This window comes from Athene noctua, chromosome 1 (assembly GCF_965140245.1).
Source record: "Athene noctua chromosome 1, bAthNoc1.hap1.1, whole genome shotgun sequence".
In the NCBI taxonomy this organism is placed as follows: Eukaryota; Metazoa; Chordata; class Aves; order Strigiformes; family Strigidae; genus Athene; species Athene noctua.
In genome coordinates, this window is record NC_134037.1 from 207,908,760 (window position 1) to 207,933,849 (window position 25,090).

The following is a 25,090-nucleotide window of genomic DNA, read 5'->3' on the forward strand; positions in this document are numbered from 1 at the left end:
GATCCTGCCCCCAGCACAGACCCGGGTACCGGTCTGGGACAGTTTGTCAAACACCGTCCTCTACACGCAACACCCCACCTTGCTGCGCCCCGGCTACCTGCTCAGCTGCAAGGAGAGGGGCTGCACCCACGGGCACGAACGAGCTGCCTCCCACCTGGTGGGAGGAGAACTTAAGTTTTAAAACCCAAGTGTGAGGTACCCAAATTCTTCCTCACTCCTGTACCTTACTTGTTAAATCCTGACAAATTTTGCATGAGCTGCTCAAGAAGTTTTAATTTAGCCTCCAGGCCAGCGTTTTGGCAGCCTTTTGCTGCATTTCTGCACAGCTCTAACCTCAAATTTGGAGAGCAGGATGAGGAAAGAAGGGCAGACAAATACACTGCAGTGCTTTGTCATCATAAATATCTTTATTGTGAAAAATACCATAAAATAATTCCCACAGTTCTAGAAAAAAGTTGCTTTTAGATTTATGATTTTATATAAAGACATTTTATAATTTGAAACATTTGATAAATCTCTGGCTAGCTTTACTTTTCCTTCTTAAAACATAAAACTGCTACTTTGAGATTTGCTGAGGGCAAAAAAAAATTATTCTCCCATTTTTTTATTATTTTATGGATAAAAGTGTGTATTACAGAGCAAACAAACAATACCTTGCAATAAGGCACTTTTAAATACAACTAACCTGCTATGCTATACTGGCTGATTTCCAGCAAAGCTCCTACAAATCACAGCCCTAAACAGAAGAATAATTATTCCAAACACTGCTCTGAAAACTGAAACGATAACAAGCTTTATTTAAAAAAAAAAGTTCAAGCTGACACATTTTCAGCATGTCACAAGTTTGAGCTCTTAAGTTTATAATTCACTTTGAATCTCTTTTAATACTGATTTATTAATACATCAGTATTAAGCATGTACCAAGTAAAATACGCTCCCCTGCACCTTCATTTTAAAACAAGTTGGAAACTAGTTTATTAAAACTGAAAGTTTGCATCTACATATAGGCCAATTATTGTAATGATGCTTCATGCACATCTCAGGGTTTACAAACTACCAAGACATTTATTTCAATGTTCAGTTACTGAACATTATTGCACTACAGACACCCACTAATAAATAAATAAGGTGGATTCAGCTTCCTTGTACATTGCTTGCACCATTAATGCTCAGTGTGTAACCGGTGCTGTTTTCTAGTCACATCAGGAAATGTAGCGCTTTATCTGGAAAGTCTCAAAACACAAATGCTTTCTAACGCACCTTTGTCTTTCTGTATTTTCAGAAGTACCTTAGAGCTAAAAACCAGCATCTGCTCCCTTAATACCACCACCGAGTTGTAACACTTCTTGTAATCAGCAGCTGCTTGATATCAGAAAGCCTTGTTCTCCGTTGTCACTTTTTTCCAAGCCAGTCTTCCACGGACAGAATCTATCTATGAACAGCATTCACGCATTAATCATCTTCCTTCTTTTGCCGACTATATTCAAGCTTTTTTTTTTTCCCCTTAATTTTCCCTTTCCCATTCACATTCAAAATAAACTTATCCTTTTTGTTCCTGCCTGCTTCCAGTGTACAGCAGAAGTATCCATCTCCTTAGGGAAACAGATCTGCACTGCCTTGTATGAATACTTTACTTTTGAGGGGCCATCTTACTCTTTCCCTAAAAGAAAGAAACAAAAATCAGGGAACAATTTCCTTGGCTACAGCTTTTAAAAACAGAGAAGGGAAAGGGATGAGAACTAAAAAGCTGAACAAAGGTAATCCTTTAAAAGAAAGCAGATCATTTCTAGCACTTCCCTAGCACACAAACAACTGTCTGTGGTGTTCAGTGTGGCTTCCCGAAACTGAACTACACTCCTGTACATACAGAATGAGACATACTGCTTACACTGGTCATTCAATAGTAATTTAAAAACAGCCCCTCCTGTAGCGAACAAGGCAATATGAGAGTTTATACAGAGCAGCAGCTTGCACACAGACACACATGACCAGCAATCCACACAGCAGCAGCCCCTGGCCTTGCAGCAAGCATGGCTGGGCCTAGCTCACCCCTTGGGGACAGCAGGCTGGTGACAGCCACGAGCAGCCGTTGTAAGTGAAAGCTGCCTACCAATCTTTTCCTTACCGCGAGCAAAAAACACACGCAGAGAGCTGTCTGCATCGGCTGATACCTGGGGGTAACAGGTTATTTATTGTGCAGCAGGTTCCTATGTCTGAGCCCCAGGGGTCCTGCAAGAACCACGCCAGCCTAGAACAGCGTGAGCAGCGTCCCAAGCATCTTCTACAGAGTTTAAACAAAAAGCTTTCAGACAGGTCAAAAGCAGAAGTCAGAGTTCTAGGAAGTCATTCAACTTGGAAAATATCTGACACTGGAGTTTAACAGGATGCTGGGGTGGTTTTGTACCATAAACTGTTAGAAATCAGTACACACACTCTTCAGCTCCAAGATAAACTTCTGCTGAACAAACACTGACCTTTATATTGCTGTTGAAAAACATTTTATGAAGCCACACGGTCTCATGATTGTTTGTAAAGTACTTGAGGCAGGAGACAAGGGCTATGCTTCATTAGCAACTTCGATTACAGTAATAAAAAACTCACTTTCAGATTGAAGACCTTATTTGCTAATTTCATTTGTTTTACAGAGGCTGCTTATGCTTTCAAATGCTGTGAGTTAAAGTGAGAGAAGATTCCTATCAGCTGATTATTGTTTTCCAATTAAAATCCAATCACAAAAAACATCGATGAAATGCTATTTTGCATTCTAAGAAAATGGCTGCTGACAAAACTCATCAGTAATTATGATATATTCCGTTACAGAATGAAAAGACCATTCAGAGCAGCTACACTCCTGGTAATACCTCACACCGCATTCACACAGTTTGATCAATACACTTAACCAGTTTTAGCTATGTGCATAAAGAAAAAATAAAACAGACTTTTGGCTAATGGAAAGTTAGTCCCTCTTTTTGCACACAGGCAGTTGTTTCTGCAGAACTGTCGCTGTTACAGGAAGCATAAAATTACTTCAAACAATTTCACACAGTATTAACTCACTGTTGCATCACCCATCAGAAATGAAGTTGCATTACGGGGGAAGGCTAGAGTTAATATCGTATTCCTACAGTCTGCAGTACACTCGCCTCAACCTGCATCAGTTCTGAGTTTATGTACAGAGAAGTAACAAATTGCTGCATAGTTGGGGAAATGTCACATCAAATTTTTTGCTAAAATCTCAAGCAGGTATTTTGTTAAAGTGCAAACTACTCAAAAATGATACCTAAACATCTCAAATCACATTCAGAAAAAGTCATTCTAAAAACATCAGGTATATTTTTTTTTACTTTCAGAGTTGACAGTTACCGCCAAGGAAATCATCCCAATTCATTTCAGGTTAATGAATAAACCAAGTAGACATTTTCAAATACAATTAGTTACAAGCAATCTTCTTCCAGGCAGTTGTTCAGTCTCATTCAGTACGCAGCTTCTTCACCCCACCCATGGCACTGCCGACAGTAATACAGCAGGTGGTCACTAGGGTTTCCTTTTAAGAATACTGAGAGATGGATCATTCTGCTGAGCACGACAACTAACAATTTGTTAACGTAGAGACTATTGTAACTACCCCTTCCATGTTTATTAGGCCCCAATTCAGAAAAATATTTACATGCATTTTTACCTTTAAGCATATACTTGAGTCCTAAATTTATGTTTAAGTGTTGTCCTAAGTAGCTTCTTACTGTTTTCTCCATCCATAGAAATAAACATGTTCTGCATATCCACAACAAATACATAGGCAGTAACAAAGCCCCCCAACCAGTACAAGCTTGTCAAGTTCACCACAAAGCAAACCCTCTGAACACTAAAAGAAAGAAGGAGCTTTCTTCTAGTGCAGTAAGACTCTGGGTTAAGGACAACATTAGAAATTAAGATTTTTGGGTCTTGAACTGAGAGATTTATTTTCAACGAATTAAGTAAAAAACAGCAGCAGCCACCAGAAAGAGTCTTGGCTCTAGCTGAAGTGAAATTTGAATGTAAATGGTCCTCCTCCAGAACCAAAGGGGTTGAATCCTTGCCACGTGTTCCAATTCCTGTGAAAAGGGTTGCCCCCACCCTGTTGACTCTCCGCATCCAGTGGGTCCTCTCCCGCATCAAACTTCCGCCTCATTTCTGAAGGAAACAAAACCAAGGTTGAATCACAGCACGGTAGTTAGGGCAGTTAACACCAAGCATCTTTGCTGACCAATAACCAGTTCAGACCCCATCCCCGCCCCTGGCCAGAGACCTGCAAATATCACTTTTATTTTATTGGCAACTTCTGTTGAGCTTAATCACTTTGAGTTTTTCAAAGCTTTCCAGGACACTGACAAAGGAGAAGAGACTAACTCTGTAAAAACACTGTTCAAAAAACTTCAAACAAGTCATTCAGTTTAAAACAAGGCAAGACAGTACCTGGCTGTCCAACAGGACAGGTATGAATTTCAACAGGGACAAGACAGCTGCACTTTCACCAGCTGTGTCCCACAGATAATTGGGACATTTTGTCCTCTGTGAGTTTATTGCATCTATTCTCTCATAGCTGCAGCTACTCAGGATGGTCTGAGGACAGACCCTGCCAATTCTTTGCAACCAGTAAATTCCAATATTTGTCATTCAGCCACAGCACAGAAGTCAGCACACAGAGCCCCAAACTTTTTCAATCTCCTCCACATACCACCCAGGCAGAGCTGTCTAGGGCACAGCAGCTTGGAGTCCAAACGCATGTTCTTTACATATGTTTTTCCAGCAGGACAAAGTTGAAAGCCTTCCTAAAGGCCCACAGACAAGTCACAGGCTACACCGCTACCCTGTTATTTACATCCGCACAGAACTTTCAAGCAGCCTGCAGGCACCACAGGGTTTTTGATCACACAGTGCTTTTTCAGAGCACCCATGTTATCAAGGCAGAGAAGGGAAGCAAAGGAGTTAGGGGGAAATCATGAGACTGGCCAGGGAAACAATGTGGAAGATGGCCTATGATAATAACCTTGCAAATCAAAGCTCAGAGATTCAGAAGTCCCACAGGCTTTATACTTTTTGTATTGTCATACTAGAACTAGAAAATGACCTGTGAAAAATATCTGGATAAAAGGAGAGAATGTTATTGCAGTAAGAAGAGACTGAAAGCAATACAGATGGCAATAGAAAAGCCAAATACAACCAGTGTTACTTTCTTGCCCAAGTTGGTTTGACAGCAATGGTAAACATGCCATAAGAAACAGTGTCTACAAGAAAGTAGATGAACCTGTCCTGGAGATGTTGACAAGGCTAACAGCATCTCAAACACTTCCAGTATATAAAACTCTTAATTTATGTTCATAATTAGGAACAAAGATCACATTAACACAGAAAAAGTTTTCTGACCAGAAGTGTTTGTCATACAGTTCATCACTCTCAAGCTCCCTCCCCTTCCTCCAAGGAAGTCTGAGCCCATCCTGAACAGCTGAAAATAAAAAAAAATGGGAGACTCTGGTACCTACATCTTTTAGATGCTTCTCTTTCCAGTAATCATACAGGAACAACTTAAAGACAACTGAACAGATGGCTCTGGTTTAGGATTGGGGTTTTGTTTGGTGATTTTTTGGGGTGTGGGGTGTGTGTGTTTTTGTCAGATGTCTGAGTTGGTTTGTTTGCTGGTATTTTTTAAAGGTGGTGAGATAACCACATCATTTTTTATTACGTTCTTGACTAAATGGTCCAACCCCTTCTGTTCACCACCTGGTGAGACAGACATTGGATCTCCTAGTCACCACAGGGTCTACCAGGAGAGTGACTGCACTCTTCGCTTTTTTTTTTTCACCCTCTTCCAGAGCTGACCAGCAGACAGGCAGATGTGACAGGGCTCCTTGCTCCTAGGGACTGGGCCTGCAAAACTAAGCCCGGTTTACAATAGTTTTAGGCAGAAGGAGACACCCACATCCTTCAAGTAAGCAACTCCATAGTTAATCAGTCCTGGAAACCTCTGCAAGATGATACCCTCAAAAGAGACATTTAAAATAGTAATTTTTATTTGACTTTAAATGGAAGTCACTGAAACACAGTAAATAATTCCAGCTTATGTCTGACTATACTTGCATCCAGTCTGTTGCATTAGTGCATTGCTTTCTCAAGATGGATAAAGGGAGAAAGGGAAAAAAGGAAACTGTAATGCTTGTTATGATTTAGACTTGCTGCATTTTTACATTACTGTAAAAATAGTAATAAAAAAATTAAGTCACTTCATAAGAACAATCATTACCTGGGTCAGTGAGGACTTCTTTAGCAGCTGCTATATCAATGAATTTTTTCTCAGCTTTCTTCTTTTCTTCCTCACTCTGGAAGTTATCAGGGTGCCACTGGGATGCCAGCTTTCTGTAAGCTTTTATTATTTCTTGCTTTCGAGCATTTCTGGATGGACAAAATTATATAGATAACAGAATTTTCTAATTGTTCATATGCCACACTAGTGAATCTACAGGTTTATTTTAAACTCTTAGTAATTAAGGGCATGAGGAACAATATGAGGTGCTAGTTAACCTTCTGCAGGTGGCACTGAAGATTCTTTACACAAAACAAAGGAAGCAGGTTGTAACTTTAAAGAAAGGTTACTCACTCTTTCCTTCACCACCCACTTACTTTCCTTGGAAAGATGCTACTGCCAGCTACTATGCAGAATACAGTTCCCAGTCTGAAGAATTTACAATCAGGTGAGTAACAAAAAGCACAAAGAGAGGAAATTAGTTCAGAACTAAACACTTCTGTGGTCCTCATTAGAAAGAGAAGTTGTTAGTTTCTTGAGGTTAATGGCAGAAATATTTTATATACTGTTCAATCTCTTCCAATCTATTATCTGCCACCATTTTATCTTTTGTTGCTTTCAGGAACTCTTTCCAGTCTTCATTTCTTCCCCAATTCATTCACCTGACTCTTGATCATCTATACTAAGATTTTCTTGCCAAGGGAATTATTCCCTTCTTTCCCAATGTTGTTTTCTCATTCTTTATAAAGGCACTGTAAACAAATGCTAGTTAAAAGCTGAACACTGCTAAACTAGTATAGTAGGAAAGTGAAGGCAGCAAAGTACAGGAACAAAAACTAACACCCAGCAGAACAAATTCAAGTGATCAGCCCCAGTTACAGTAGTTTAATAACTAACTTTCACATCATCATCTCAGATATTAATATCTCACCTTTTTACTCCTAAGATTTTATAGTAATCCCTCTTCTGTGATTGCTTCAGCATTCTCTGGGCACGTTCTAGCCCCTCTCGAATCTGCTGGTCATTTTCACTATTGGATTGAGCGGTCTCATAGTCTTTAATAGCTTTTATAAAAAAAAGCGAATGAAAAGGATTACACAACTCTTTGCAAATTTCAACTTAAAGAACTCAACCACTCACCAAAACTGAAGTTTTGCTGTTACCATATATAAACAGCAAAACTCTTATTTCTACTTGCCACGTTTTCTTTCAAAATTAGAAAAACCTCAGAGTAGAGAAGATTAATTTTCACATATAAATTAGGTAATTCTTTAGGTTCATCACACTTTTTGGAAAGGAAGGAGAAGGGAGATTACTAGTGGTAGGTCAGAACACTCTCTAAATGTTACAACAGTCACATGGATGAACATAATGAACATCTAGGACTGGGATGAAACAGGAGTCAAGAAGCAAGTTTCAGCAACTAGTATTTGAAGAGCCTACTGCACAATGTTAGTCCCACATTGCTGTTCAACTGAAGGATGCATCATACAGTCTTTAAATTAATATTCCTTCTTCTCCCACAGTCTACACTCAATCAGCACACTAGCAAGTCTCTTCCTCTTTAATGACAAAAAAAGATGGATTTCAGATTACCAGTAAGTTCATACTGTTAGTGAAAGACAAATATTTGCTTTTTACACCTCTGCATAATATGAAGACACTTATATTTTAAGGTTTTTTCTCCAAAGGCATGCTCTATTTCAAGAGTTGCATTTCTCAGGAATTAAAGCAAGATAGGGAGAGGTGCTGTAACGTATTAATGAATTTAAGAAATTCCAGGTCTACATTTTTTTAAGTAAACTGTATTATTATTGTAAGTGGTAACTGAATGCTTAAGACACCAATTTTAAATATTCTTTGATATCAAGATTTATCAAGGGAAGCAACTGTTGAAGTCCTTAATGAGACTGCTCTTCTTTCACTGTTATAATCCTCAAAGCCTCATTTGCAGATCCAAGTCTCTTAGGTTTCTCAAGTTAGCCAAAGTACTTGCATCAGATTATTTCCAAGCAGATGCATTTCTCAGCAGGTGTTACATTTGTTTTTCACTGTTTCTGAGCAAGACAGCAGGAAGTGCTAATGAATTTGTATTACCCAGACATCTGATACCGCTGCAATCTTGCTTTGGTTACTGAAAAATAAAATTCCAAAAAGTATTTCCAGTGCCTCAACAATTTCATACGTTATGACAAACAAAACAGAACATCTATTTGTTCTCACATCACTTGTTCTCACATCACTTGACACTGTTATTTGCTGCTTGAACAAAAGATTCTGCCTTCTACTGGTATTTTTATTAATCTGTCCAGTCATGAAAAAGCCCCAGCAAATGGGAGCACACACTAATATGTGTGCCCAGTATATACTGTCAAAACTAATAATGAGAATAAAGGGATTTCATTATGCTGCTTTACTGCTCCAATAATTGGAAGCACCAGAGTGCTTAATCTGCTTCATGCAATAATGGGAGGTCCCATCACAACGTCCTGCCAAATGCAGATCAGATTACTCAACTTCACTGAGCACTGTAACACCTACAGCATGTGCCACTGCTGGAAACCAAGATGCTCAGGGGTCAAGTATTTGCAATGACAATACTAGATTTCGCTTTTTAAAAACTGACTACCTTATTTAAAGGCTGCAAGTATTAAGCATTTGGAAAGGTATGTATTTTAGTGGTACATGCCACCGAGGGAATGTGCTCAGCACACCTGACAGCGAGTGTATTTTGCACTTTCTCTTAGTTGGAAGAGACTTCAATTTCATTCTGTCCCACAACATGAAAGGAACAACCAGTTTCCAGTATTGCCTTCAATTTACACACTTGAGTCAAATCTAACTTTCATTCTTTCAATACAAGAGTCTTCACAATCTCTCAAATAGCAATTGCATCGTATCTCTAAAAATCTTAGCTGGCTTTCCTATCTTGCCTGCATCTTTAGAAGACAGTGACCAACCAAGACTGGCCATTATTCCATATGCAGAATTAATTTCCTATCAAACATGAGTAACTGCAGACAATCTATGTCCATGCCAACTCTGTCAGAGAAATAACTGAACCAGTTTTGCTCTTACTGAAATAGGGACTGTTTCCTCTAAGTAGTAGGGCAAGGGGGGAGGGGGGGGGGAAAGAGATGTCCTGACTAATTTTAAAGCAGCAGGGTAGGTTCTTTGCCTTCTTTGACAAAACTTGTGCTGTATACTTTAGACTCCTGTACTTATGAGGTAAGCCAAAAAGGGAGTCATTACACATCTGTCTCTGTAGACAAGCCCTGGATTCCATGTGATTATAAAGTAATTAAAACCATTTGATGGGAATCAGAACTCAGCTATACATACTGAAGTGCATCTTGAACATTTAACAATAATCGCCTTCAAAGTTCTGAATTACAAGTACTTTGCAATTTCCCGTCTTTAAACAGGAAAATTTCTTGAGGGAAGAATGAGAATCTGTCTGCCCCCTTAAATATAAGAGTACAGTTTTAATTGCTCTACTGTTTTCTACAGCAGAGAAGAATCAGCCATCATTTTACAGCAGTTAAAACTGAAGGCTAAGTGAAGACACCTTCAGGCAGACTAACATTAATGGACTATAATACTGTTTATGGAGGCTCTGCTGGAAGGCAGAGTGTAACTACAAAAATCTCACTACTGTCAAGGGCAGGAGGAAGGCAGGGGATATGCTAAACAACAGCGATTTGGAGAAGCACGGTTCCACTGCAGCATGGTTGTCCACTCAGAACCAGGCTAGGCCAAGCCCAGCAGGCTCCAGCCCACAAAAATAAGTTCTCCCAGATCCCATGGGTGACCTCTCTATCTTTTCTTATATCCCATAATAGAGAGGCATTTGCTGTAGCACAAGACCAAGTTGGCTCTGTGCATTTGTGCAGGATCTTGTCACAAAACTTTTTTCTCTAATTTGCAAGAGTTGCCAGATTCTCTCACCCCAGAGGAAATGGAAATAGATGAGGACCTAATAGAAGATAATCTTAGAAAGATCCAAATTGAGATTAATCAATCTCAAGAAAACAAACAGATCAATTCTGTTCCTTAGTAAGAAGTGTAAGGTACATCAAAGAGGATTCACAGTGAGGCCTGTTTGGCCCACTCCTCTCTGAACCCTCCTCTAAGCTGAACATTCATACGCTTTGAGGGGAAAAAGTAATCTTAAATTTTCTTTGGGTTCTCCTTTTGCTGATACTCCTTCCTTTTAAACCAAAAGCCTTTGTACAAGCCATAATCTAAGTTTAGAGTATACAACTGGTATTCTGTACCTTTAACTGTTTTTAGGTAAGTGGGATATTTTTATTTGTAAATCTACTTTTCCCAACACTGACTGAGCTTACTTCCACAGAAGTACAGAAAGAGACGTGGAAATGCCCAAAGGTGGCCTCATCACTGTAAAACCTTCCTGAGCTTCACATTTTAGGTTGACAGTGCAGTTCTAAACAAAAGACAGAAAAACATTACCCTAAAAAAAAAAACCAAACCAGAAAGACATTTTTTCCTCATACTTTAGAGGGTTTTTTTTTTTAAGCAATCCCTTTGTACAAGAGTCATCAGTTCTCCAAAATGCTGTTGTCTTCCACCCTTTTTCTTATAAAGAGGAAGAAGGCTTGCCAGCCACAGCAAAGAGGGACTAGGACTAGGTCACTTCAGAGGTACAAGTCTACAGGGCTGATGAAGAGGACTGCCTGAAACCACACTGCTCCCCTTTATACCGTGTTTTCATTTGAGTCAAGGAGGCCTAAAAAAGAACAAAATAAGTATCTCATTTTTGAAATGAACTTCAAGAGGTGAGCAATATAATCTTTTAGCAATTAATTTCTCAAAAAGACAAAAAAACCTGAGCGTGCTATTAATGAGAACAGCTGCCTCATGAATGTTTAAATCAAAAAGATTTTTTTTTTGTTCAGTTATAAAGCAAAAAATCCAGCACGAGAATGCAGAAAAGGACAACTGTTCTGCCAGTACTAAAATTAATGGAACTAGTTTTCTGCAGATTTAAAGCCTACAAGTCCTTTCCCTCATCATATTTGACTGAAACAGCCCAATGCTTCCAAGCCTGCTGCATAACTAAGCACAGAGGTGGAACAGACAGATTGTACACATTTCCTTCTTAAACCTGGTTTCTTGAGGAAATGAGATTCACTAAATTAAACATTTCAAGATTTTTTTTTTAATAGCACATTAGCATTTAGCACTCTTAAAGAAGCTAGGTAACAACACAATGGTGTGCTCGGAGACACCCATTACTCAGTCCCTACCTTCCACAGCTATAGATGGGACCCATGTAACTATGCATTTTATGGAAACCCCATATGGAAAATGTAGCCTCAAGAGTAGAATCAGTTTACTGGTCTTCACAGCAGCACTACAGAAACCCACTGAGGTAAGCAATGGCTGTTATCTTCCTCTGTCCTCAACATATACTAGGGCAGAAAAAAGCATTGTTTCATGCTGCCATCTAAAGCCATTAAAATGGAGTTCCTAAAATGGATTTACATCAGCCTAACTACTTTTTATCTCTAAATGCAATTGTCTGCTATAAACACAATTTATATAATCAGCTAAGTAAGTTGAGTAAGCTGTACTGTCTCAAAACATCCTGAACATAGCCCACTGTTGTAAAGACAACTCTGCTGTAGATAAAACAAGAGCGCTCCACTTACACTAATCAAGACAAAATTACCAGCAGGTATTTTTATAAATCTGCAACTACCAGTGCTGATTATGGATAACAACATAGTGTAGATTAAAAGTGCATGTTAAAAAATATTTGAAACACTGACTGCATTTTAAATGCCCACAAAAAAAGTATGTGCAAACTGCATACAGCTGTACCTTCTTCATACAGGTCTTCCAGCAAATATGCTTCTGCTCTGTCTTTCAGGGCATTCACGTTGGTTGGTTCCAGTTGCAGAATTTCTGTACAAACTTTTATGGCTTCTGTAGCCTGCTGATTCTAGAGAGGAGCAAGTAAAACAAAATTCATGTAGTTGGGGGCTTTTGTGTGCGTGGGTGAGCACACATGTGTATGTTTTAATGAAATCTACAGAGAAAGATACACAGAATTACCTTTGATAAACAGTGGCAGATCCTTTCTTTGGCACGAGTAGCATAAATTGGGACTTCTGGCTCAGTTTTCATTACAGATTCATATTTACTGATAGCATCTTCATACCTGTTTAAATCATAAAGATAAGCATATCATCACAAAATGTAATAACTATTTCAGGTAGTTGTAATTTATTTACAATTTTTTAAAAATTAAAATTCAGGTTTTCACATCCTTCTACCAAGGTACCTTAACTTTGATAGTCTTAAAGTGTGGTGTGAAGCAACAGTATGAAGAAAACTTACAGCTACTTCAATTACATCCCCATTCCCTTTTCTGTGCTATGAGACAGACACTATGCCTGGTAGGCTTTTGCAGAAGATAATGAATACAACCCCTCAGCGTACACAGCCAAGAGTATCTAGATGTGCCTCCTGTCCAACACGCCACTCTGCACTTGGAAAAAAAGCATCTCCCTCTCTGATATCTGAGATGGACTAAGTCCAGGTCTTGATGTGAGCACTGTACTACTTGTATTTCTCGGTACAAAAAAAAAAATTTCATGCCAGGTTGAATCAGGTAGCTGTTTTCTCCCTTTCTTCTCTGCAAGTCACACAATAAAATGTATTTTTGCTGTGAAGGTTTCAAAGATGCATTCACCTAAAAATGAAAAGCATGTGATTGAACCCATGGGTTACTACAAGCTAGGAGAAATGCACGATCTCAGAAGACTCCCTGAAAATGTGCAGAAGAGTCCAAATGGACTGCTGACAGTAAAACTGTCTTCATTTGTGCTGATTCACATTCCTGATGTATTTCCATTTTAAAAAGCCACCTTGACAATGTTTAATCACTCGTTCGGGATCCTTACAGTTGGATGTTGTGTGCTTGGTAAAAAAATGAAATAAAGCAAGAAGTAGAAGAATACAGAGGCACTGTCTATCATTTAAGAGGGTGCATAAAAGAAGCCCACCACTCAGATCCACTTTTGCTATCAAGACACTGCAGTTACTAGGTACTTTTAGTCTAAAGATGAAGTCCTTTGAATAGTTGAGGTTGGAAGGGATCTCTGGAGGTCAACTGGTCCAACACCCCTGCCCAAGCAGGGCCACCTAGAGCAGGTTGCCCAAGGCCATATCCCAATGGATTTTGACTATCAAAGTGGGGAGACTCCACAACCTCTCTGGGTAACCCGCCCCAGTGGAAACGAGGGGGTGGTGGGAAAAATTTCCTTATGTTCAAACAGAATTTCCTGTTTCAGTCTGCACCCACTGCCCCTCATCCTGTCACTGGACACCACTGAAAGGAACCTGGCTCCGCCCTCTTTGCATCTTCCCTTCAGGTATTTATATACATCTATGAGATCCCGCTTTAGCAGAGAAGGCTCAGGGGGACCAATCCCAGCTCTCTCATGCCTTTCCTCATGAGAGAGGTGCTCCAGTTCCACCACCACTTTAGTGGCACTCTGCTGGAGTTCGTCTCAGTAGCTTCACCTCTCTTGCACTAGGGAGCCTAGCACTTCAGGTGTGGCCCCATCAGTGCTCAGTAATAATATATGAGGGCTGACAAATATTATCCCTATCTTGGTCTTTCTGTCTGCTCCACAAAGTTGTTAAGTATGCAAAGAGACAACAGTGGCATCAGAAGGAATCAGAATAGGATTGTCACTATGTGAATCAATATTTATTTTAATTGTAATTTGAGAGATGTGCTCAGTTATCCTCTTCAACTGACAAATGCAAAAAGCATCACTTCATCAACTCCTCAATCAATAGTAAGTTGGTGTCTCCGTAGTGATTTTTTTTTTTTTTTAAATACAGCAGTGAACACTTACCTGCCTTCTCTGATGAATTCCTCTGCTGACTCGATCTGCTTATTGAGTTTCTTGACTTGCTTATAGAGAGAGAAGCATTGCTTATGATCTTGGTCCAGTTTCAGACACTCCCGGACTTCACTTTTCACAGGGAGGTAGGGAAGAAAAAGAAAAAAACACCCCAAAACAGAAAGACATAAACACACATTATGAAATTTCACCTAGAAACACAATGCAGTATCTATAAGCTGTCCAGAACAAGAGTTGACTTCTTTACAAAACTTCTCTCTTCTTTTAAAGTGAATTTAAATCAAGACAAAAAAAGTCTTCCAGCATATGCAGGGATATTTGTCTGGTTTTGGTTTTAATTATTTTGTATTGCCAAATATGCAAAGATATAGAAGTGTTACATTAATAACTGACTAAGACTAAAAATATACTCTGGGAAAATATTATATTCAGCAGATACAATTGATTATCATTTCCCTGTATATTTAATAACTCAGCTATATTACAAAATACTTACGTAGAACTACATTTTATGCTGCCTGAAACAAAGCTCAGCTAAGACTGAGACTTTCTCCTTTTGCTGGAATCTCAGCCAAGTCTGAGCCTGACTTTTCAGTGTGAAGACCATTTAAACAGACTCTGATTAGGGCAGATAGCTCTTAAAATAGTCAAAGCATTTTAAAAAAACCCTCCAGAATGCAATCATATGGAAGAATAAAATGTTAGCACAAACAAGGTGTTATTTTCAGAAAAAGATCACAAAATCTTGTTTTGTTCCAAAGCACAGACAAAAATACCTATTATCTGAAAATCATTAAGCCTGTAAAGGTAAGAAGAAGAAACTAATGGAAGAAGACTGACCACCCAGCAAGTCCAAGAACTACAGAACTCTTTCTTAGTGTATCTTATGATTAAAAAACCCCCATAGTGCCAGAAAAAAATGAAGAGCCTTATCCCTTCACTCTGATACCATTCTGTTCTACAGCTCTCTCAACTGTACTTATAAAAATCTTAAGATTTGGTTATTAACAAAGTGGATTTCAGAGAAAAAAAAACCAAAACCACCTAGTCTTGAAATCACCAGGCTAAGTGATGGCCAGCTAAGTCACCACCGAAGTGACCTGTGAGCTTCAGCGATTCAGAATACTATGGAAAGGGGATTCCTAATGCAAACCAATTAGTTATTTGGTGTTTACTTTCGTCAAGCTATAAAATGAATTTTTGCACTTATAATCACATGCAGTTTCCATTCACCCACCAAGAAAAGAAACTCAGGCTTTTCCAGTTCCCTTCACCTCTTACTGAACAGATTCTGTGGCAGAAACTATATTGGAAGGAGAGGGAGATGAAGGTAACACATCTGAGATGATGCGCTACACAGAAACCATTTGTGCGCAGAAAGAATTATACCATCCATCCAGCTCAGCACAGAGTATGAAGTTAACAGTCCAGACTGGGCAAGGGCAGCTATCTGCAGGACTGACTAGGGTCACAGGTGAATAACAACTTGAACTTAAATAAATATGAGTAAAAGGGTAGAGTGTTATCAAGAAATCATCCAAAACTCTGGACACTGTCTGCAAGAAGGGAAGATTGATAGCTCTAGATCCCAGCTCCTCAATCCTTGGATGCTCCTGTACTTTATATTTATTCTTAAGATTGTAACCCTTTGTTTCCCTCGAAAGTAAAAATCTAGCCCTAAGACTTAATGAATAAGTTTACAATGCAAGCAAAAAATGTAACTTGAATGGAGGTTCAAGGTTAAAAAAAGGCTCCACCAAAGCAAGTTTAGAGAAACACTTTCTTCTAGGATGAAGAAATACAATAAAGAAAGTAAACAAGATGCTAGGAACCATCAGTGGCTAGTCTGCCAAGAATAAACATGGTGTTTTCACTGCCAGGTCTTCGCTGCTGGAAAGGAGCTTCCATTATCAGATCCAGAGTTGCTACTCCATTCAAAAACCAGACAGCATAGATATTTTGTGGTTTATCATGACCTGTATCATCACATTTTCTGTCTCAATTACAATGATTACAGCAAACAGTAAAATTACCTGAGTGATAATTCATGGTCCCCCAGCTGATAATATATTCTACTGATTTTATAGAAGGCTTCAGTGTTATCATTCTTTAATTTGGCAGCAGCTTTCAAGTCACTAATGGCTTTGCTTGGTTCCCCTTCCTTTATATAACACTCAGCTCGAAGTTCCCGTAGCTCTGCATCCCAAACACAAACCTTGAGAAATCAAAATTAAAGCTTGTTTTTAGTCCATAACACTTCACTTTTCCTCCCCAACAAGAAAAAAAAATCCCATTTAATTTCACTTTGCCAACTGCAATAGCGTAAGGTTCAAGCTGCATGCAGAGCGCATGAAATTAGCATCTCTGCTTCCTGGTGGATGCTGTGATGCACCTGCCCAAATAGAAAACAAAGGCTTGAAAAATTTGTAAATGATTCAATGAGCTCATGCAGGGAGATGAATTAAATCTACTGGCACTGCTTAAAGTGGGACAGTCTGTTGAGCCTCCAGGGAAGGATATAAGAATCATAAATTACTGTATCTTCCCAAAAGAATAGGGGTAATGAACAGCAAGGACCAAGCTGTCAGTTGTCCTCTAGAAGCAAGACTGTGGGTAAGATTCAGCTACGCAAGAACTGACCTCAGTATCTGGATTTTAAAGATACATACAGAAATAATGACGTCACAGAATAATTACTTAAAAGGGACTGCCTATCATAATTCATTTTAAAGAACTTATTCTGGGTCTTATGATTTGTCCGCAAACCATCGTTTTAGAGAACAAGGCTTTTCTGTTTTTCCACATTCCCTCCCCATAAATATACTACCAGACTTTGGCAGTTTCTTCACCAAAAGCTAGTGCTGTAAATGCCAAGTCAGCGTTAATCTGTATGTGAAGAGTCATAGCAGTTAACTCTTTTAATATATATTTCTATACGACACATAAAATGCACATGATTATTTACATACACTATCAGGCTACATACACTGATTAAGATTCAACAAACACAGATATCCAAGGAACAAGCTGAAAATCCAGATAGCTATGGGTTTTTTTAACTTTGTGATTTTTTTCATCTTCTGTTACTTAACTTTAAGACAAAAATTGCCTGCATATAGTCAATGAAAATATCTAGATAAAAAACCAACACCCCCTATATTTGGCAAAATCTCACTGGTTTGAGAACAACTTTCTTCCCAGCTTCCCCAAGAACACTGAACTGTGGAAAAATGGTGACGTATAATCAAGTTATCTGTAACAGAAGTTTGGCTGAAGTTATATCTTTAACCCAAAGTACAAGATATTATTTTGACTTTTTTTTTTCAGCTAGTGTTCAGCATTCTCCAATTTCATTATGGACTCATGGTGCTCAGCAAAACTGAGTCAATTATACCAAGTGTTTTCACATCAGTGAAGAAGTTATTAAACAAAAATACACAGATGTCAGACAGGAGCTCTTACTTTCCTTTCACAGTACCATTTTATTCAATACTTACTGCCAAGATTTCATCAAGAAGAGAAATAGCGGCTTCGTAATCCTCTTGCTGGTAGGCAGATAATGCTTGTGAATGCAGACGCTGTAGCTCATCAGACTTTGTCAGCTGAGTCTGGGCTTCTTTTTCCTCATTATTGCTAGGATTGGATTTGAGCTGCAAACATTAACAAGGAGAGACACAAAAATGCTTGTTCAAGGATCTCTTTTTGTCCAATTAATAATCATATCATGAAGAACTGACTAAAGCTGCAAATAAAGCAAAATTTGGTTTTAGAATTCCACTGGAAATGTTTCAAACTCCAAACTTCAGAAAAAAAACATTTTTAGCTTCAATACAAGTTGTCAGAAGTCACAGAAATCCAATTCCTCCCCCCACCACACTTGATCATTTACCATTAAATACATCACACAAAAGAGTTGTTGTCCCCCCATATTGGAAGTCATGGACCTTGCAATTGCAGCCTAGTTAATTCATCTCTCTGCAGACAGTTATTAAACACTGGATTCCTCAGCATCAGTAGAAGGTATATCCTCATGGAACAATCACATATCTCAGTTTAAGCACAATATGTATTTATAAATTCATGACAAAAAATGCCACGCATCGAAGTATTAATGTAAAGCTGTGTTTCTTACATTTTCCCCAAAAGAAGCAGCTACAGCAGCAAGCTAAGATGCTACAGACAGGGAGAAACGCTCAACTGGGATCATCTGGGAATTTCAGCACTTTCTTTTATATGTAGTTTTAAATGAGTCTAAAGTTTTGTCTACAAATACTCCCTCAAACTCTTCTCTCTGAGCACGTAGATGGGGTTACATTGTACTAGCCTTCATTTGTTGAGGCAGCTTTGTATTTTAAAAAAAAAAAAAAAACCAAAACCCAAAAACCAGAAAAACCCCACCTCACAAGTAACTCTGCTACAACCCAGGAAGACAAACATGGACCAAGAAGAATCTCAGCCATTCTCTTGCCAAGCCAGGAACTCATTTGTAAGATTCATGTGGTCTGAATAAGGTGATGGCTTCACACCTGTTGCTGATCAGAACAACTTCAAAAGTTTTAGAAGGGACAGGTCAACAGGACTTTAATTTTGTTTGTTTTAAAATCAAAACTTGCACCACCTTGCATTTTATGCATGGAATATTGACTGGAGTTCTCAAAGTCATCCAGCACTTTTTTCTTTCCTCCTTTACCTCAAAGTCGCCTCTTCCCTTTTTCTCATCAGTAAGTTCTTCAAACACATATGTTGTGCTTAAGTCTCTAATGTAATTAAACATCAGTCTTCAGAACTCCTTTAACAATGTTTCCCCTGATTCTAACATTTAAATATATGAAAAACCTAAATACAACATCAAAAGCATGCACAGGTCCACCTCTGTCTTAGAGTCTTCATTTTAAGTCTTTTTGAACCTTTTGCAGTTGTTCCATTTTACTCTGGCAAAAATTAAGCTGTACATAGACCTTAAAATTCTCCTTTATCCCCTATACTGTCTTTCAGCAAGAGGAGAGGAATGTGATCAAAGAGTTTTCTTCTTTATAGGCTGACTCCTAATGTAAGTCTCAAAGTTTTTCTTCTGGTTGGAACAGAAATCCTGCCTATAAACCCCTGATATTGTGCATCCTTTCATCCCCAATCTGGAGCTTGTAGTAGAAAATTTGTGCACCTGTAATTTTAAAAGTGCTAAGACTACAAAACTCTTCAGTTCCAGCTGATTTGCTAAATTTCTTCAATTTCTCAGCATTTTCCTCTTAAAAATTAAGAGCTTTTGCTATAGATGAACTTCATGCTTCCCTTTAAACTTATCTCACAATAGTAACACTGCACAGTGTGTTTCTTGTCATTTATTTGGAGCAAAACATCAGTGGAATATGAAAAGCAATGTGACAACCGTACAGACATGTCCAATACTAATAAAGACCATTTGAATGAAAGATCCTAAATGACTGTCCAGTTAACAAAGAAAGGGAAACTTTTCAAGCTGTCATTCAAACTAAAGCCATCGAGCATTTGTATGCTACAGCATGATGAAATATACACTCAAAAGCTCTTAAGTAATTTAGTGTATTACTATGATGTTTTAATAAATAATATTAACTAAAAGAGAAAGAAGCCTATTCATTCAGCTCCCAGAAAATAAAAAGCTGGAAACATCATGCAGTTGTTTGATACTCTCATTTTGGTTTACTTCCCAATTTTTTTCTGTCCTTCTGCCCTGTGATCAGGGGATTGTCACATCAGTATCAATAATGAATCACATTTCAATTATTTCTCCTTTTCCTGTGGAGCAGTAAGCTTGGGGGTGACAACTCAGAATAACTGCTTGTACTAAGTGTGCTAGATTTCCAAAAAAGAAGCAAAGTATTAAAAAACCTTCAGATGAATTTAACACAGGTCTAAGGCAAGCCTAATAGTGCTCTGCATGCTTCACCAGTGGCCCCAAAGCACAAAGTCAGAAGCTATGCTCTGCTCAGTTCTGCTGGACAAGCACACCGCTACTGGTGAAACGTGTTCTCAGCACAGTATCCTTTGCTGTCTTTGAGATTTACTACATTTGAACACTAAAGTCGTTGCAGTTTAAGCTGCAGCAACAAGAGCTAGCCATCTGTTAACACCAGCTTTCATTCACTGCCAAGCCTCCACCACCAACCCGCACCTAATTCCTTTACAGAAAACAAAGGCTTGTATACTGGAATGGCTTTGTTAGTAAGTAATTCTCTATCATAGATTTACTACTACAGGTACTGCTTTATTTTATAGCCTAGTCTCAATATAGGGGAGAAACACACCCTAGGGTAAGAAAACTCCCACTTTTTCCACCCCAAGTAAGCAAGATTAAAGGGGAACAAAATCATCATCCCCACTCATGCAGTTGAGCTTTAAAAGCATTTGCAGCACATGTATCTTTCTCCCCATTATTCTCAGTGAGGAAGATGGCTTCTTCCAGAACTTTATCTCACAGACTTGACTCAAAACTTTGCAACGTTACCCTGTCGCACCCAGGACAGTAGGAAAAGGCATTAGTAGTTTGCTTCATGAAACCCAGCATTTTCTTGGCATCTAGAAAGTGCTTAGATAATTTCTATTTAAAGTAGGCAGCCTGGGAATTACTGCCTTGTGTTTGCGGTCAAACATCAAGTATTTAAAAGTTTTCTGACAGGAAAAGCATTTTAACAAGCTAAACAATTCATACTGGTTTCCAAAAAGCAACATAACTACCCTTGCCATACTTCGTTTTATTTCACAAGTCTGTCAATACGACCTCTCTAACAATACAGAGAAGTTACACCAGCCACACACAAAAAATGCATGAAAAATACAATGCAGCACTACTTCATAACAATACTGTGAATACAAGGTCACTGATACAGCCGAACTAGTATATCTGCAGTGACAAAACACTGAAGCAAGACCACCGTTAAACTACACAGGATCCATTTGTATTGTGTGCATTGGATGCTGTTATCCTGCATATACCATGTGCCAGTCTGAATTAATCAACATACTTCAATGTGTTGCACCTACATGTATCTTACAATTATGCTTTCCAGATCAGCAATATGCATTTTATTTAACAAAGCTTTACAACATTGTCTGTTACCATGCTAAAATAGGGATCTCCAAACACAGAACTGGAAATCATGAACTCAGAGCAAGTGCCTCCTACCTATTAAGTTTAGTAAGAACTCTTTGCTTTAGGATCTTTTTTTCAGAAGCATAGTTACAAAACATGGCTAAGTTTATTCAGTGGTTTACCACAACCTGTCCTGCTTCCCAGCTACATAGTTGTACATCTTCCTTTGCAATGGCCCATTAAAAATACCAGAAAAAGTTGGGCATTTAGTACAGGAGTTCTAATGAAGAACAGTCAAAACCACCTTGAGGAGAAAAAAAAACCCACAGCAACTCAAAATCAGACTCTCAAAGAGCATAGATTCAAGGTACACAGGCAATTCATCTGTAGCATTTGAATATTATAGTTAGTATTATAAGCAGACACTATCAACATGAAAAACTCTTGAATACTGTTGTTTAAAAACCAAAATATTCTTTAAAAAGCCAAAGTGTTATAGACATACTGTTTCTATACCTTGCTTACAGTGGTCCCACTAACAGAGGTACATATCTACACATTCTAAAGCTGTTTTATTTCCTTGCCTTTCAAACTGATAAATACTCAGACAAGTTAAAGAAATCAATTAGGCTTTTGAAAAACATTTTGAGAGAAACTGGAGGAACCCCCATGGTTTGCGTTACCTAAGATCAAGACATCCACACACTTAGGAACACTGCACAAAGGAATATAACGTATTATATTCCAGGCAGAGCAATCTATTAGGTAACACAGCTATGATGTCAGACAGATGGAAAAAAGAGAAGTATTTAAATACCTTTTATTCTTTACCCAGGAAGCTACAGATGATCACAGAGGAATGTATGTGGAAACAATCTAATGTTACTTTCATCTGGTTAAGAGAGCTTCAAATAACCGACCCAAGGTTCCCTACTGACTTAGATTAATTTACAGTGCCATAAAATGGTTTCCTCCACCTACATACAAAATAGTATTATTGCACATACCAACCAACCATGAAAAACTACTGTCCAGTGTATATTGCAACAGCTGAGGACTTCTCTAGATTAGGAAACAATTTGCAAATGTACAGTGTTCAACCACTTGGTCTTGGCTGACACCTAGTGGAGCTGGAAGCAGCACCTTCAGTATCCAACTTTTAAATGTTTATGCTTCCAAGGGAGACAGAATTGCATATTTAGGACACCTCCATTTACAGTATTTATTGCAACAAACTGCAACTGTGAATGTTACAGTCAGTCAAAAAAAAAAAAAAAAAAGATAATTTAAAAGAAATATGACAACTTGGTCCTTTACACTTTCCAACAGACTAGGTAGCTCTGTTCTATTTTTGTCCCTTCTACAGAATTCCACAACTCAAATGCTTGTCATTTTGTCTAGGACACAAGCAAGGTTAGAGACAATATTATAATGCATATACAGAGGGCCACCAGGACTTGCATTGTTTTTGTCACCTTTTCAGAAGGCTTTCATCAAACAAAATATACCACTATTCCTTTTATTTTCACTCAAAACCACATGCTTAAAGATAAAATATACCAGGGCATTCATGAATTGAGGCCCTAGACGTAAGTGTTGATGTGCACACAGATTTGTCCTGTTGACTTCTATTATTCAGAAACTAATAACCAGAACAGAAGGAACCATCTTTATACTAAAACATATGAACACTCAACCCAAGTTGGAACAGAGAAATAAATACTATCCCTATACTGAGATCAACGACTCTCTAAAGTAATCTAAGGATTTCTGCTTAATCCTCATTCCATCCTGTGCACTCTGAACACAACAATTAGACTCCACTGCTGACATGTTTCATTACCCTCCAGGTTCTAGATTTCTGAACTGGTAGCTGAGTTGCAAAGGAAAAAGCTAGAGCTTAATGACTTGTGATTCTGTATCACTAGAAAGGAATAAAAATCTGGACCCCATAAGGAACTTCATAATTTGGTGCATCTGTTGGCCAAAGGGAGAGGTTTCTAGAAATGTAGTACTGCTTAACATGTCAAGGCATAAGAATCATGCACTCTGTCCAAAATTCATTATTAATTTCAGCCAACAGGGAAGTACACAGCAGAAACACACACACACCCACACCCAACAATCTCAAAATAAAACAGGAAGGCTGGGGTTGCAAGAGGCTCTGTTCCTGAAAGGAGTACTCCCATCCTTTCCAGTCATGGACTCCCACTGCTGCTCTCATACGGACACTGCCTCACAAGACAGCCAGTACCAATACGCCAACATTGGGTAGAAACATCATGGAATGGGTTGGGTTGAAAGGGACCCTAAAGATCATCGAATTCAACCCCCTGCCATGGGCAGGGACACCTTCCACTAGCCCAGGTTGCTCCAAGCCCCGTCCAGCCTGGCCTTGGACACTGCCAGGGAGGGGGCAGCCACAGCTTCTCTGGGCAACATGTGCCACTGTCTCACCACCCTCACAGTAAGGAATTTCTTCCTTACAGCTAATCTAAATCTGCCCTCTTTCAGTTTAAAACTACTAACCTTCATCCTACCACTATACTCCCTGATAAAGGGTCCCCTCTCATCTTTCCTGTAGGCCCCCTTCAAGTACTGGAAGGCCTCTAGAAGGTCTCCCTGGAGCCTTCTCCAGGCTGAACAACCCCAACTCTCTCAGTCTTTCCTCACAGGGCACATGCTCCAGTCCCCTGACCATCTTCATGGCCCTTTGCTGAACCCTCTCAAGCAGGTCCATGTCCTTCTTATGTTGGGGGCCCCAGAGCTGGGCACAGCACTCCAGGTGGGGTCCCACAAGAGCAGAGTAGAGGGGGAGAATCCCCTCCCTCGACCTGCCGGCCACTCTTCTCTTGATGCAGCCCAGGACATAGTTGGCTTTCTGGGCTGCAAGCACACAGTGCTGGATCATAGTCAGTTTTCCATCCACTATTACTCCCAAGTGCTTCTCCACGGGGCTGCTCTCAATCCACTCATCACCTAACCTGTGTTTGTGCTTGGGATTGCCTCGACCCATGTGCAGGACCTTGCACTTGGCATTGTTGAACTCCATGAGATTTCCATGGTCCCACCTCACCAGCCTGTCCAGGTCCCTCTGGATGGCACATCCCTTCCCTTCCAGCGTGTCGACCACACCACACAATTTTGTGTTGTCGGCAAACTTGCTGAGGCTGTGCTCAATCCCACTGTTCATGTCTCCAACAAAGACATTAAACAGTGCTGGTCCCAACACTGGCCCCTGAGGAACACCACTCATCACTGCTCCCCACTCAGACATCAAGCTGTTGACCGCAATTTTTGGAGTGCGACCATCCAGCCAATTCCTTATCCACTGAGTGGTCCATCTGTCAAATCCATGTCTCTTCAATTTAGAAGCAAGGATGTTGTGTGGGACAGCATCAAAAGCTTTGCACAAGTCCAGGTAGATGATGTCAGCTGACACCCAGAGAAACTGCTCTGCTTAGCAATCATGTAACTTTTAAGAGGTTTAGGGTTGTCTTGGTTTCAGCTGAGATAAGATTTAGCTTTCTTGAGCTGGGAGGGAGCTCAGTCAGAGCACCCTACCCAGATTTCAGCTAGGACAGTTACCTTTTCTTGAGCTGGGAGGAGGCACAGCCAGAGTGCTGTGCATGGATTGGCCATTGGAGTATTCCATATCTGGGAATTATGACATTATGCTCAGTATATAAAGGAGGCGGGTTTTCTTTCGCTTCCATGTTTGCAATGGCAAGATCTTCATTCTTCTGAGATCACTGGATGGGAGCAGGCCAGGTATCAGTGGGCAGGTGGTGAGAAATCACATTACCCATTTGGACTTTCCATTACTGTCACTGTTTTCAT

The 25,090-nt window shown here is 39.3% G+C and overlaps 1 protein-coding gene across 1 annotated transcript in view; it reads right to left on the reverse strand.

Annotated features, from left to right (window-relative positions):
* Positions 1-385: 385 nt before the first annotated feature.
* DNAJC3 (DnaJ heat shock protein family (Hsp40) member C3) overlaps positions 386-25,090 on the reverse strand; it is a 39,698-nt gene continuing 14,993 nt past the window's right edge. Inside the window, exons 5-12 of the mRNA XM_074911513.1 lie at positions 17,679-17,831; positions 16,215-16,396; positions 14,173-14,292; positions 12,359-12,464; positions 12,125-12,245; positions 7,209-7,341; positions 6,278-6,426; positions 386-4,170 (exon numbers count right to left, since the gene is read on the reverse strand). Of these exons, the coding sequence (XP_074767614.1) occupies positions 4,013-4,170; positions 6,278-6,426; positions 7,209-7,341; positions 12,125-12,245; positions 12,359-12,464; positions 14,173-14,292; positions 16,215-16,396; positions 17,679-17,831 (1,122 nt within the window). The 3' untranslated portion in view covers positions 386-4,012. The remainder of the gene's footprint in view (positions 4,171-6,277; positions 6,427-7,208; positions 7,342-12,124; positions 12,246-12,358; positions 12,465-14,172; positions 14,293-16,214; positions 16,397-17,678; positions 17,832-25,090) is intronic.